Below are 16565 nucleotides of genomic sequence, written 5' to 3' on the forward strand. Positions count from 1 at the left end.
CAAGAAAAAGTTGAATAGAGAGAATAAACAGTTTTTATTTTAATAATTATTGTTTATAGTAAAATTTTATTATCCTTCAGTACTAATGTTTCGTTTTCGATAGCTTGGCGTGATTCATAAATAAAGGAATGCAACAAAGCAGATTTTATGTCGCATCAGAATTTTTTAAATTATTGTAACATAAAAAAGCAAGTTAGATATTGGAAAAGGAAGATTCATTACATCAACCCAATATGATAAATGAATATAATCGACATATGGTAGCCGTCGATCTACTTGATAATTCAGTAGCGAATTACAGAATACGCGGAGGTAAGAAGTGGTGGCGGCCCCTTTTTATTCTAATGAAAGTTAAATATTTTTTTTTTTATTTTTAGGTAGATACATGTATAATATTATAAAATATGTAATTTAAAATCTTACTTTAAGGTAATTGCTAATTTTTCTTCTGGGCTTAGGCTATCACGCATTGATGTATCCTGTTTTCGTATGACATCTTCTATTTCACATAATAAAAAATTAAAAGAAGACACTGACATCCTGTAATATTCAAAAAACTTGTCAGGATATTCTTTTAATTTGTTGTGTAAAAGAAAAAAAATCCCTCTGTCTGTCTAGGCACCAGAACAGGGTGAATCCTTCATTTCCGTTGTTTTTTAACCCTACGTCGACGGCGCAATGCCAATATTAAAGCAACTTTTTGTTGAAATGATAGATTATCCATACTATATTATTGTATTATCGGTCTGAATTTATTTTACTTATTTATTTATTTATTTTATCTGCCATATACACGGACACTATATAAACGGACAAGATACCACTGATTGTAGCTGCGTCATATTAACACTCATGGAGCCACTACAAGACCAAAACGCGGCGATATGCGCGCTGTAAACTGTCGCTCGTGGAGCCATGATTTTACTGCTTTACGGCCGCCGTAATTTTACTGCTACTTCTAGCGACAATCTGTCGCTCGTGGAGCCATACCCTAACTCTTCATCTCGCGTCGTCATTGCACATGTTTCCGATCCGTAAGTAAGCACTGGCCGTATTATGATCTTATAAAGTTTGCATTTTGTTGCTCTTAACATACTACTCTTAGTTGAGGGCCTAGGCCAAAATAACAGCGGTTAGCCACGCATATTCTTTTTCTCCTTTTCTTTGGATGAATAAACTGACTCTAATTTCTTTCTTTACTTCAAGCACAAGCAATATTTTGTATTAACTTTGGGCTGTTTGCTTAGACACAAATTAATTTACGTAAACATATTATGTAAAACTACATAAGTATAAGTTAATATTTTTATTTTTTGGTAATATTTTTATATACAATAATAAATATTGGAGGGATAGTTATTGCCTTCTTCTAATATTTAGTAAAGAACTAAATACAAACTTAGAAACTTGCAGGTGTCACTTTGCAATCAACGTTACCAGGGTAGTCACAATCCTGTGCATCTTGATTCCACAAGGTACCAGAGGGACATGAAAACTCAATAGCCTGGTTTCGTAGGCATTCGTAATATTTGGCGCAATCATCTTTATCTGGTAACAGAGTTCCGTCTTTTTGGCCAACACAAACTGGATCTATAAATAAGATAAACAATTTTTTATTTTAAATAATTTCATCGGAAAAATAGAATTTACTATTTTTAATAGAAAAACTCGACAATCTTTAAAAACATCTGTTGTCTAAAACTAAGTTTCTGACCACATTCAGAAGATTTAATCACACTATAAATATGGTTCAGAAACGATTGAAATGAATTTTTGTAGCATTTTTGTATTAACTCCTATATTAAATGTATAATGATCTATTTCTTAGACTGTAGTCCTTTATTAGTTGGCAACTTTATTTTTCCTTAAAAAATGTTTTCAGTGCTCTATGTTTAATGTTTCGAAATAAATAATAATAGTACGAAACAAAAACTAATAAAAAAATATATAATAAATACAATTTTATTTCCATTTTTGTCGGATCTTTACTGACGCGAAGTGAAACGGCCGTTTGTATATAATAAACGACTCTTTATACACATAAGAAAGTTGACTTCACTTAGTCACAAAGCAATTACTTAATACATATACACCCACTACATAAACTAATTCATCGTCATGGATGTACCACTATATCCCCCTTAATAAACTAATCCATCATGAATTACTCTCCTTTTTTCTGTTTTGCTTACAATTTATTGTCTTTCCGGGTTGATTTAGTTATATCCATGTTTCCATCCACCTTGTAATTTTTTGACCATCTCGTTTGCTGGTCTCCTGATGATATGTCTACTCATTCCAAGAGTAATGATGTAGTTACTCTCACTATATTTTCATTTGCTAACTCTTTTTGTATAAATTTGTTTCTTTTTAACCTTCTTTCTCCACATGGAAAATATTTTTGCGTTTTCGTCTTTGTTTTTTTTTCAGTACTATTGTTTTAATCGCGTATGTGATAAATGGCCCTATCAGTGTTTTGTTTATGTTTACTTTTATTATTAAAAGCTTATTTTCCCTTTACAATTTTTTCCTTTCCAATTGCTCTCATGGTCACTTGCAGGTAATTGAATTTCGTTACTTTTTTAAATTTAAATTTGTCAGTCTTTTGCCTCTTTTTGTTTATTTGTTTTTTTTGCTTACTTCCATATATTTTGTCATCTTTTTATTTAAGCGTATTTCATATTTCTGGCGTTAGTGTTCCTTATATTTGCTCAAGTACCAGGTTAAATAATGGGGTTTCTTCTAGTGGCACTCCTTGCTCGTTGTCATTCTTTGTCTTTCGTTTGTCATTTCTCCCTTAGTTTGACACCTTATTTTTTTTCTTGCTCTGTTCCCTCTTCCTACTTTTCTTCTCTTTAGCTGATTTCTTTCTCCTTTTCTGGTTTTTCTCCCTCTTACTTAGGATCTTATTATCCGTTCCATATTTCGTTTATCTGTGCTGATTTATTTTCCGTAAACTCCTAGCTTTTCATTCCTCCCGCTCTACCCAATGACGTATTATATTCGGTTCTAATTTTTTACATATTTTTTTAAATTACTACCCGTTCCCAATGTATATATTTTTTCTGCTACTTTTTCGATCCATATATTTCTTTCTTTTTAAATCCGTAAACTAATTTTCGAAACCAAGTTCAGATTTCTGCTTTAGTCTGTGCCTTCTAAGAATTGCAAGGCAAAACAGACGTTGATAAAGATGTTATTAAAGACATGGCGAATCTAAAATTGCATTCCACAGCATATCTCCTCACCTAAGCAAAAATCCTTTGCGAATTGGTTTCTCGTACTCATAAAGAGTAAATCGGAATAAAAAGAAAAGACAGTTAAGATTTGATTTCACGTACAGTGCGTTTGTGTATCCGCTTATACGTATTTCACCCTAAAAGGGATCTTCGGAGCGACTATTCACAACCGCTCTGAACGTGAAAATAATCTTTCCTGTCATATTAGAAGCAACAATAATAATATGACAGGAAAGATTATTTCTAGTTCTTCTATTGTTTGATTTTACTGATATAATATTTGCATTATTGCTATCATCATCTTGTGGTCAGTATGTGCGTTGACTTCCCTGTACGTTCTTGTATTCATCGCCTTGTTTTATATTTCATTTGTTGCTAATATCGTGAACTACAAAAACTAATTATTTCGTTAACAAATGTTAATAACTTAAGCCGGCTTTACTTTTATTCATAGGTATAATTTTTGAATCGTCCAATGTAATTTTAAAGAAATGCTTATAGTCATATTGAATATGTGATTTATAAATGGTTACCAAGTTACTATTACAACGTAAAATTACAAAGTAAAATAAACGTAAATTTGCTGTCCCAATTTTACTTACTTGGGGTAGTAGAAGGTCCAGGTGTGGTTGCTATAAAAAATATGTAAAATTATTAATGATAATAAGATATAAAGCTACAATTTAGTTGAAATGTTAATATTTATAATTGTTAGATCTTCTAGATTTAGATATGATGCAATATATGATCAAGTTAATTATTAGTTGATTGTATTTTAAGATTAAAAAACTAAAAAGAACTAGATGAACTTCAAAAGAACTAAGCGAACGATACAAATTGTAATATTTAGGGAAAGTAACAGATAGAACAGAGTTCTAAATAAAAGATAACGTAGTAGAAGTTGTAAAAACGAATTCCGGAAAACCAAACGAAATTTGGTATTTAATGTATGCTGAGTGGTATTACGAGGAAATACTAAAACCAAAACCAAATTAGAACAAAAACTGGAACAGTGGAGGCAAACTCTTAATAAAAAAGTTTAAAGCTTGATAGCTTATTAATATAAATAAGATGATGACTTTGGTCGGGAAACAATTATGAAAATTAATAGTTTTAAATGTATATCTTATTTTATAAAGCAATAGAAAAATAGATGAATATGTACGTAGTATAGTCAGAGCGAAATGGGCGAAATAGAAGGAGGAGAGTGATGTATTTTGATGTAGATTTCAATCACACTGAAAAGAAAATTCTATAAAACTACCATAAGATCAGCTATGGTGTACAGCACTGACAGTTGGGCAGCTAAAAAGAAACAGCAACGATTATAATATGTGGCGGAAACAAAAATGTATAGATAGATGAGTAGTGTGACCAACAAGGATACAATTAGGAAATAATTTATCAGATTCGCATTGCTAAGGGGTAGGCAGATATTTTTAACCTGAATTTACTGTGAAAAGTAAAGACAGTAATACTTACTTGTTACTGGAGCGCGACCTAAAACAAAAATTAAAAATTAATAATAAATTAATTTTTCGAAAACAGGTTACAGAAATACTTTAAAAACTTTTCGTCATAAATCGCATCAACATACTACGTGACCTTGGTTTGAATTCATGGTATTGAATTCAAACCAAGAACCCTCAACCATGAATTCATGGTAAAATCAACTAACAAAAATTTCGAAACAATATATTTGAGAAAAAATTTAAATTTTATAAAACAACATCACAGCAATACAAATAAAAGTCCACTTATTTACATTGTATTGTATCTATACCAAAATTATATAAATACAGCCTATAATATATATCAACAAACTTTTAAAATATTGTAACGAAATGCGTACCTCCGATGTGGCATATCTTGGTACGTGTCACAACGAATAGAGATGGACTACTTCAGATAGTTCTCGAACTAATGCATTCACTATATATGGGAGCTCTGTTATTAATAGTTTAGTTGAAAGATGATATCGTGTTGTGAGCTTAAAAATAAACTTTATAAATGGAATAGTTCTAATCTGATCTTGAGGCTTTAAGAATATTTTGCTTTCTAAGCAAAATGAGGAGCAACATGTATTAGTAAGAAACCATTTCTTAATATTTGCTGGATAGAACAGCAAAATTGAAAGAGAAAAAGAAAAAGAAGAGAGAAACAGAAAACATTCCACTATTAGATATTTGATTGAAAATATATTTTTTAATTTGTTTATAATTTCTATGATTTATGTGGACATTTGCTATTTCTGCTTTTGTGCTGTTAACCTTGGAACACCTTTATATATACACATCAAAATTGGGACTTTCTATTTTACACCTCTATTGCTCGTGAGTTGATTTCGATCATCCTGTGCACCCACTAATAAACCAATAAGGCTTTAACGACCGAATGACAAGCAATCCTCCCCTTATTAACCAAGAGCTGAGGACGGAAGAGTCGATAATAAGTAGTAGGTCACTCGTTTGTTTTGGGGTTAAGAAATTAACTCCGAAGACGGAGGAAATAGCAAATTTCGTTGTGAATTATTTTAGTTCGTTAAGACATAACTTTATTACAAAATAAATAATGTATATTACAAAAACTAATAAAGATTATTAAAATGTTACCTTTAAGAATAATAATCTTAGAAGTATGGAAAATAAAGTAAGTATATTTTTTTCCTTAAAAAATTACAGATTTATACTTTAGGGGTACTTATTGCAGTGTCTCTCCGGAAGAACAAATAAACTGAAGGGTCAATTTAAAAATATCTGAAAATTTTCAAAAGTATTGAGATATTATGGTCTGCCAGTAGCGATATAATGTTTTATAAATATAAAGTTTTATTATTTAAAATAATAATGAAAAAAAAAAACAAATACTTACTGCAGTCAACTTCGTCAGGGAAATCACAGTAGTTTTTGATATGATTCCATAATCTATTGGAAGGACAAGTTTCAAGATATCTGAGTCCGTGGTCACATTCGTAATATTGCGAGCAATTACCAGGAACGTAATCGTAGGTAATTACGTCAGAGGGATAAGGGCAATGAGGATCTGGCGTAAAATCTATAAAAATATTATTTTAAAAACACGTTGTCTTTACTAAATATAAATAATATATATATATACTTCTTATTTATATTTATTTTATATATTGTGTTAGAACTTCTAACTACAGTTTCCAAGTATCTGTAATTTTCTTTGCTTCTGTATTATTCTTTGACCGTCTTTTTCAATCGAAGATTTGGCAACCATTTTTGTAAATTGAGGCTAGTTTATGCCGTTAAATGCATGAAAATGCTTCGTATTTTTAAGAAGTTGGCTGTAGTTATTTCAGAGTTCTAATCTTTAATTCAGAATTTAGATGTTCACTGATCCAAACTCCCAAATATTTGAACTTAGAAACTTAAATGATCTCTGCTTCATCTACATTTATGTGTACTGGTTGATTTGGATACCGGTTTACCACCAACATCTTTGTACGGTGTTGTTTAATGATTCTTAGACTTGGCAGTAGCGCACCTAGTAGTATCCTGAGAGGGGGGGTTAACCCCCAAAACCCCCCTGGGTGCGCCACTTAGACTTGGGACGTTTAAACTTATTTTTTTTTCTACAATATTCAACATTTTACTATGTTTCAAATAGTCAAATGCTTTGGTATAATTTTGTAATAATGTAAACGAGGCAGCTGTTTTATCCATCACATGAACTCTGAAGTTAATTCAATTTTAATTTGGTCAATTTTCCGCGCTTACTTTAATTTGAGATTTTTATACAAATCATTTTCACTTGTGGCATCGATGTTTTGGCAGTTTCGTATATCGAATCTTCCGGACTGAATCTTTCCTCTGACTATAATTAAAATACCATAATATAAACATATATAAATATAATAATATAAATATTTTTATCTTGACTGTTTATATTATTGTAATATTATTTCTATAATTGTTTTTATGTTTATTTCATTTTTTCCTTACGAGGTTTTTGGGGCTAGTTTTTTATATTTGTGACATATTCTCTTCTGCTTTTTTAAGTTTAATTTATTACTATTTCGTTTTCTTGATTACTTCTACCTTTTTTATTGTTTCTTAGAAACTTAATATATAAGTAATTATTATTCACTGTGCTGTGGAGTTAGCTTAGTTTTCCATGTTTTGTGCTTAAGTCTACTTTACATTATGTTATTTTCATGCTATGCAAGATCTATGCAAGACAAATTATGTAACTGCCCATGCCCATGGGATATTTCCAAGCAATATCTGTGCTAGACGAAAGATTAGAACGTGTTCTATTTTTTATGCTTTTTTTTGATGCAATTTAAATCAAAATCGTCAAAATTCATAACAAAATTTGTAGTTTAGAATAAAACTTAACCTTATTGTGTAAGTGTAAATGTTATTTATTGGATGTAATAATTTATGATTTATATTTGCATATATTTAATGCTGGTGAAATATCTAGTTAATGTTTTGATATATTTCTTCTGTTGGCAACAGTGAAAGTGGTATCTCAAAAATAGCTCTTGATGTAAACAGATAAGGCTAGGCAAGAGATATGCCATGCAAGATGGACTTACATAGCATGAGACTTGCATGGCCTAGATGTAAATCTATCTTTAGTAAGAAAGTAATTACTTTTATTATTAAATGTATTCAAATTACCTGATGGTCTAGTAGCCTCCGTAGCTCTTGTACGTGGAGCCTCTGCAATAAAAAAATTAAACTCGTATTGATTATAACTAAATAAAATAAAACAATTTATAATCGGCGGAGTAGTTAAAACAATTGCTTTCTAAAAAAAATTACCGCTGTGCATTAGAAATGTTCTCTCAAAAGGACAATACTGGACGAAGGGAAAGAAATGGGAAAATCCTGGCTTGAAATCAAATCACTAGCCATAAATAGAGTTCACTGGAGAGGTTTCACCACAGAAGGTTTTCATTAGGAACAGCGAAAGATATGGGTTGCTGCAATTAATTTTACAAGGAAAAGTATAAGGAACACAAGGACCAGGAAGGCGAAGGATTTCCTGGTTGAAAAATCTACGTAAGTGGTTCAACACAAAAACCGCAAATCTTTCCAGAGCAGCAGTTTGCAAAATACAGAATAACATCCGAAACGGATAGGCACTAGAAGAAGAAAAGAAAGGAGAGGGTTCGATAAAAATGGCGCCATGTAACTCTTAGAAATCTCTTTCTTTATTTATCCACTTTATCAAACGACTTTGTATATTTTTTATATTTATTTGATAATCCGAACTTAAGTAAAAAAATTAAAGGAAGCAATTACACTCATCTTGGGAAATATTAACTTACCTGTTGGAGCTGATGGATCGATTTCTGAAAAAAGAAAGTATGTAGTCAGTATAGTAGTAATAGTATAGTTTAGTTAATAAGTTTCCTTCATATTTTTGATAGTTTACGAGAAAAGGATCAGTTTTATGCATCAAGACAAACTACTAGTAACCATTTAATAAGAAAATAATCCCTTGATTCCTATGAAAATTACAAAAGATTTTAAGAAGCATACAAGAAATAAAAAAAAATGAAGACAACTCGCTTGAAAAATATTTGAAAATTTCTCTTAAATATAATATTGTGTCCTTAAAATTCAAAACGAGGATAGACAACGAAGAATATGGTGTTGAAAATATTAAGATGGTAGAGAGAGAATGGTATGGATATACATCAATTTAACTTTTCAGAGCAGCCGTTTCTAAAGTCCGAATATCTATGATGATTGCCGACCTCCGTCGTAGAGATAAGAAGAAGAAGAAATATGGTTTAGAATCACTAGATTCAGAAAGTTTTATTTGAGGTTTTAAGTCTATTTATTGAGAAGAAACTTTTCAATATTAATATTAAAGGTTATTTTGAGCATATTTTAATACTTACTGCAGTCAACATTCGATTTGTAATCACAATATTGTTTTTCTTGGTTCCACCATAGATCTGGTGGACATTCCATTATACTTGCCTTTCCAGCATAACACTCAATATACTCGGAGCAATTAACTGGATCTGGATAGTAAGTTGCTTCATTTCCCGGTAGAGGACATTCAACAGCTAGTACAGCAGCTACAACAAAATAAAAAAATATGTTGTCATGACAAAGTAATTTTAAGGATAACTAAAAAACCAACAAATTATAAATATTCATACATACATATATATATATATATATATATATATATATATATATATATATATATATATATATATATATATATATATATATATATATATATATATATATATATATATACTTTCTAGTTTACTTATTTAACACTTGGTATAATTGGACATATTTCACAAAAAACTGGTTTTCAAATTTTTCCTCACAGGTTACGCTCCCTAACGGTCAACCCAGAAACTTGAAAGTTATTTCCAGCGATTTCTCTTGGCCACTTTTACTAAGGAATTTTTCCTCCTAAAGATATAACATGAATGGTTTCTGCTATATAGCCGAGAGATCGGCTTATTGGACCACCCGGTACATTTTAGAATCTTGACAAAGGCAAGGGTTGCCTACCGAAACGTTGATTTCAATGGCACAATAAAATCTAGTTCCAAATTTAATGTTACTTATTGAACCTAAACCCAAGCAATACTAATAATCGAAGGTTTACACTGACAATAGTTCAATTTTGGATTCTAGTAGTCCCATTTGTACTTTTACAACGTTATCAAAATCCTATTTTATAGTATCAAAACTTGTGAAAGTAGAAGTGACTTTGTATCAGACTGAATATTAATTCTTTATTGAGAAAATCTCTGCTTTACGGGATAAAAGCATGGACACTTAACGCGTCGTCTAGGTATTAAAAAGTTGGAAGCATTTAAACTATGGGTATATAGAAGAATCCTGAAGATATCATGGACCAAGCATGTAACAAACAACGAAGTCATGAGAAGAGTCACCAGAAGAATGGAAATATTGGAAACCATCAAGACACGAAAGCTGCAATACCTGGGCCATGTTATGCGTAATGAAAGATACAACATACGTCAATTAATTGGGTTAAGTGTAGGCATTAAGTGTGGGAAGGAGAAGAATCTCATGGTTGCGTAACTTGAGGGAATGATACGGATACACATCAATCGAACTAATCAGAGCGGCAGCATCTAAGATCAGAATAGTCAAAATGATTGCCAACGTCCGTCGCGGAGATGGCACGTAAATAAGAAGAAGATTGTGAAAATATAATCGTCATATTGGAAGAGCGTAACGGTAACAATATTCCTAATAGTATTTCTTTAACTGTATCCAAATTGTATAAGCAATCACAATTTTTATGGTTATATAAGCGATCTAAATATTTTTGTTATTAATTGAAAAAATACTTACTACCAGCGGCTAGTCCAATAAAGCATACCGTAAGGAAATCTGAAAAATAAAGGTACATCTTATTAACCTTTATACTCAATTGATTATTGTTGAAACCAAAACACGAATAATATATATATATATATATATATATATATATATATATATATATATATATATATATATATATATATATATATATATATATATGTTTGTTTTGAGGTTTCCGCGGGAGCTATATGTGCTGTCACTATTTTTCCGGGTTTGACTCCGCGTTGTAAAATGCTGGTTTTCTTGAAAACCATTGTTTTGGCGACGTTTCGGCAAGGTCTCACTTGCCATTCTCAAGCCTGGTGGAACTACTTCTCGTCGTTACTCGATTAGTACTGATCGAGTAACGACGAGAAGTAGTTCCACCAGGCTTGAGAATGGCAAGTGAGACCTTGCCGAAACGTCGCCAAAACAATGGTTTTCAAGAAAACCAGCATTTTACAACGCGGAGTCAAACCCGGAAAAATAGTGACAGCATATATATATATGTATATATATATATAATATATATTAAGGTAATACATTATAAAAATAAAAAACACCATTTTTATTTATTCGGAAAGACCAGATCAGTGAATAAGGTCCCTCAAACTTAAGTACTACCGACCAAGCTCACCTTACTGTTAACCAAAATCATAAGGAAGTAAGACTAAGGCGGTAGGTGCCAAGAATGACACGAGTGGAATCAGGAATGGCACCGAGTTGTATTTATTAAAAATGTCAAGAACTTGAATGGTGTATGGAACGTGAGATAGCGGACTTATGGACCGGATAACTTATGAAAAAACTTAGGGTTTGAGGTGCCATTATACATAGAAGTAGGTCCTATCTAGTATTTCTGGAAAGATACATATACGCCCAAAGATACATTCAGAACTTCTGGCTGGGAAGCCGTTACAGTATACTGGAGAGTTTACGGTTTTTCCGTAAAGCTAACGTAACCGTTTTTCCATGACTTCCAACATTACCAGACCTTTTCAACAAATTATATGATAGAAATCAGTGGAGGAACTTGGCTGAGATCTATATCTAAGGATGGATAAATATGGATTAAAAAAGAAGGTGTAATATTGACATTGTCTGTTTTAAAAGCGGCCACAAACTTTAAGATGGTTACTATAAAATAAACTAATTTTAATTATTAAATCAGTAAAAAATATCTAAAGCGGTAGCGATAGAAATATCTATAAGTGCAATAATTGACAATTAAAAAATACATCAAGAATGATGCGCAATTTATAGATTACAAAATAATATATTGGAAGATAACACAGAAAAATCAGTGAAAAAAATAATGAATTACTAAAAATAAATGTGGAAAATACTATAAAAATAATGAATAAAATATGGAAAAATGAAGACATCCCGGTGGATTTGAAAGTATTACCAATAGTACCTACATACAAAAAAGGGTGAATTTGATAATAACGCAGGATTGACGTTGCTATGTGCATGTATGAAACTCTTAGAAAAAATAATCAAGAAACAATTAAGAACAATGATAGAAAATACATTAGACGAAGCACAAAGTGGATTTAGAAGTAGATTTACATCTTAGTATATTTGGTGTTATAACCGTGCATTTTGTTTTTTTGGGGAAATTAACTTATTTTTATCTTATCTTATATGGATTAACTTATCTTAAACATTCTGGCGGTTATATTAAATTGGTGCAGCATACGTTGTAAATCACTTTGAAAAAGTAGTATTGCGTCGTCTACATAGCAGATTATTTTAAGTTGTTTTTCTCCCATTTGGTATCCCTTTTTAGTTCTTATTTTTTTATTATTTCATCCATAATCAGGTTGACCGATAAAGGACTTAAAAAATCTCCCTGTCCGATCCCATTGCCGGTCAGTTAGTTCTTCTTATACTTATGCTTGTATTGTGTTGTTTTAGTATATTAGATATTTTAGATCGTTTTCTAGAGATATATTTCTTGTGTACAATAAGCGAATAACGTCCTATAATTTGATTTCTCTTGCACTTTCAATATAGCGTCGATGAATATATTCCCAACCTAAAACCTTGTTGTTCTTTTGCTAGTGTTATAATTTCGTTCAATTTATTTGTTATCACTTTGGTTGTTTTCCGGGTCCGATTTGGCTCCATTTTTGAAGAGAGGTAGTAGAATGCTTAATCTCTATTCTTCAGGAATTCTGTTTTGTTCTATTATTTTTTGGATTAATATTAATAGTTGTTTGGTTCAATCTGGCCCTTCGTACTTTAGGAGGTCGTTCGGTATTCTGTCCTCTCTTGGTAATTTTCTATTTTTTAATTTCCTTAATGCTTGATCTACGTCTTCCTCCTCAATATTTATTTCTTCATTTGTCGTTAACTCTGGTATTGGTTATTCATTATCGTCACATCTACCAAATAGGGATCGAAAGTACTCGCGTTCCATCTGTTTTGAGAAGCTCTGGCAGTGTTCCGTTTTTATTTGTCCAACTAAAGTATACGTTCCATTGCTGATTTGTTTATAGTGGTTGTATGCCTGTTGTGTTTTTCTGTTCTGTATTGTAAAGAGGCTTTCTTCTTTCTTTCACATTTTTTCTTTACTTCCTCTCTAAACCAGGGAGTTTACTTTTTTGATATGTTAGTGTTAGTTACTTTTCTCTCTTCAAGTGTTCAGGTTATCCTTCTTTATACTTATCTTTACTGTTACAATCCTTTTTAATATGTATTAATATTCTGATGCTATTTTGTTACCTTTGTGTACATTAGAAGGCTACACCTTCTTTGGCCCTGTTTTTTTTTGCACCTCCACTATGTATGTATTCCTCTAATTTTGATTGTCTTTTTCCTTTATTTTTTGTTTCCTAAGATCCATTTGTTTCTTTTTCAGCACTTGGGATATTTCTTGGTACCTTGAGTTGTAGTAAGAGTTGATATTCCATGTAGTAAGTAATTCTCATATGGGTTTTGGATATTTTTCGAGGTTCCTTATTTCTTGCCGTGGTCATCTTCAGAGTATCAATCCGTTTTCGAGGCTGTACATTATTTCGTTGTATTTATCATAATAATCTTTAGTATTAGAAAATTTGTACATAAAAAATGTCATAAAATAACCACAAGGAGACTAACCTCAATGGCTTATAAAGAGGTATAAGAGCTCTAAGAAACAGAATAGCAAAATATCAAGGGTAAGTAGAACAACTGAATTAGGTAAACAGAAGTGGTAAACATGTTATAGAAATAACAAATTATTAAAGGAATAATTTAAATATAAAAATGAGATAAACATAGAATAAAAACATTCATATAATAAGTATATAAATAAAGCAGCTGCTGAATATATAAGGACAAAGCAAATATTTTAATATGATAAAGAAGTGGATAAATACAAATAGCAGAAAATAAATAAGAATTCAATAAAGTTAGGAAATATTTTAAGCAAAAATAACGGGAATTAAATGACCCTAGTTAGAGCAAAATCAGAAATATGGAAGTATTCTTTAAAAAAGTGAGTAAGCAAATTTTTAAAAGTAAAATAAATGGGATCAAAATAGACATCTAAAAGTATTAATAAACAATGACGAGTTTGAAAAAGTATGAACTGAATATTTTGGCGAACTAAAAGCAGCAAAAGGTTCAACATACAAATAAAATAAAAGGAGATTATATGTTAATAAGAAAGTAACTAGAAAAACCAGCAAAAGAGGAAGTTAAGAAAAAATTATAAATATGAGCCGAAGAACTATAAAAATTTCAGGAATTGGAACTAAAAAATACGCGGAGAAGAATTAAAAGAAAAACTATACAATTTAATAGAAACCATGTAGAATCAGGAGTAATAGACAAAAATATAACGGTCCATAAAAAAAAACCAATAAATGTGCAATAACTGTAGAGGACTGACAGTATCGTACATTGAGTTGTCGAAAATGATGACGAGTATTTCAGGGCAATATCAATGCATATTTACCAAAAAAATATACTATTGTGCAGAAAATTATAAAATAAAAAGTAAGATAAACTTCTAAAAGACAAATAATAGAATAATACGAGGACCAATAACAATTAATAAAAAAGAATTTAGACAAAGAACGAGTATTGACTTACTATGAATATTATTAGTTAATGAACAAACAAAATATGAAAAAAGTTAGGGCATATATGGAGAAAAAGATCGGTTATGACAATACTCTCAGTAAGAACAGGCATGTGATCGCAAAAGAAGGTATGGAAGTTTAATATCCACATGACTACACGAGGTGACAAAGAAAAGAAAATATCAAAGAAAGGTAAATTGTAGAAAAAAAATAATTTAAAAAATAAGAAAATGTGGACTGTACCAGGAATATATATCTACATCGACAATATTTTTGTTAAATTTTACTTACAGTTCATTTTATGATGGTAAGCAATCAAATTTTCAGGTGCAAAACAAAGCTACCAATTATTTAAACTAAAAATTAAGCAGAAGTATGATATTTATACTAAAATCCCTACTTCTAAAAATGAGTAAAAGCCTTTTGAAAAGATTATCAATGGCACTTAAACACCGGAAAGAAATAATATGCATTTTAATCTAATCGTCAGTAGAATTTTTCTGTTTAATAGTATATCTGAAGTGTATATTTCCGAGCCCCTCTTATAGTATTTATTAAAATAGTTTCGAAGAATTGCATCTCAAGATAGTTTTGAAAAATGTAACAGGAGAACGTGTTACTTACAAATCGACATCATTCTCTATACCTTTATCCCTAAGTGGGGTCAGTTTCCCTAATCAAATTTCTCAATAAGTTTCTATCCTGGGCCATATTAATATCAATCCCCTTTACCGATATATTCTGCCTAATCGTATCCCTCAGGTCTTTTTTGGTCTTCTTCTCCTACTACTTCCAGAAACTCGCAGATCAGAAATTCTTCGTATTGGGTGATTAACTTCTCGACCTTGAACATGACCAAACTATCTTTATGTATGATCTCTCATCTTGACAAAAATTCGAGCCACCTCTAGACTTCCCCTAACTTAATTTTATCCTTTGTTGTCATTCAACTCATCCATCTAAGCATTTTCATTTCCGCCACATGCATTTGTTGTTCCTCTATCTTTTTAACCGCCCAACATTCAATTCACAACATCATTGCGGGTCTTATGGCTGTTCTATAGAATTTTTCCTTCAGCTTTATTGGAATTTTTTTGTCACACCATTCGCTTTCTTCCACTTCATTCATCCAACCCTAATTCTACTGCATGCATCTCCATCTCCATTATATTTCCCCATTACTTTACCTCAGTCATTTCACCATCCAAAACTATTTTTATTCACCATCCAAAACATTCTAAATACTCTGTTTTTGTCATACTAAGTTTTAAACCTTTTTCTTCAAGAGCTTGTCTCCACTGTTCCAGTTTCTGTTTTTTTCAGTATTTCCTACTAACTATACATCATCAGCATACATTACCACGTAATATTACCTTCTAGTTTCGCTATTAGTTGACCCAGAAGTAACGAGACTAAGCACCGAGCCTTAGTGTAATCCTACTTTCACATAAAATTTATCCGTCTCTCCCACACCTGTCCTAACACTAGTTGTTACTCCCTCATACATGTCTCTAACAATCTTTACCTATTGACCAGGGACTTCTTTCTTATTGAGTGCTCATTTCAGAATCTCTCGAGGAACTCTATCATATGCTTTCTCAGGATTAATAAATACCATATGAGCGTTTGTTTCTTTATTCCCGTATTTTTCGATCGACCGCCTTATAATAAAAATTGCATCTGTTGTTGATGGTGTTACGTACAAAGTATGACAGAAAAAATAAGAACAAAATATAACAAGTAAACGATATAAAACAATGAAGACTGCGTTGTTCGTTTGACTACATACATCCAAAAAACAGGAGTAGAGAAATTTTCTAAAAGTCGATAATAGTTAATTTTTCAATATGAAAATCATTAGAAAACTTCCCAAATAGTCCAGTAAATGAACGTGAAATACGGCGGTT

At 31.1% G+C, this 16565-nt stretch overlaps 1 protein-coding gene across 1 annotated transcript; it reads right to left on the minus strand.

Annotated features, from left to right (window-relative positions):
* Positions 1 to 1291: 1291 nt before the first annotated feature.
* LOC140440006 (peritrophin-1-like) lies at positions 1292 to 15076 on the minus strand. The gene is made up of 9 exons (XM_072530233.1): positions 14950 to 15076; positions 10577 to 10615; positions 9124 to 9306; positions 8545 to 8568; positions 7892 to 7933; positions 6111 to 6293; positions 4722 to 4739; positions 3842 to 3871; positions 1292 to 1590 (listed from the first exon to the last, which is right to left on the minus strand). Exons 1-9 carry the CDS (start codon positions 14954 to 14956, stop codon positions 1400 to 1402), a joined length of 717 nt encoding a protein of 238 aa, XP_072386334.1. The 5' UTR covers positions 14957 to 15076; the 3' UTR covers positions 1292 to 1399.
* Positions 15077 to 16565: the final 1489 nt, after the last annotated feature.

This window comes from Diabrotica undecimpunctata, chromosome 4 (genome assembly GCF_040954645.1).
Source record: "Diabrotica undecimpunctata isolate CICGRU chromosome 4, icDiaUnde3, whole genome shotgun sequence".
Classification (NCBI taxonomy): domain Eukaryota; kingdom Metazoa; phylum Arthropoda; class Insecta; order Coleoptera; family Chrysomelidae; genus Diabrotica; species Diabrotica undecimpunctata.

Excerpts from the sequence above, each read along its gene's own strand:
- LOC140440006 (XM_072530233.1), bottom strand. Across the intron at positions 9,307-10,576 it reads TATTGGACTAGCCGCTGGTA|CTGCTGTACTAGCTGTTGAA; the intron begins GTAAGTATTTTT and ends ATTTTGTTGTAG. Across the intron at positions 6,294-7,891 it reads GGAGGCTACTAGACCATCAG|ATTTTACGCCAGATCCTCAT; the intron begins GTAATTTGAATA and ends ATATTTTTATAG.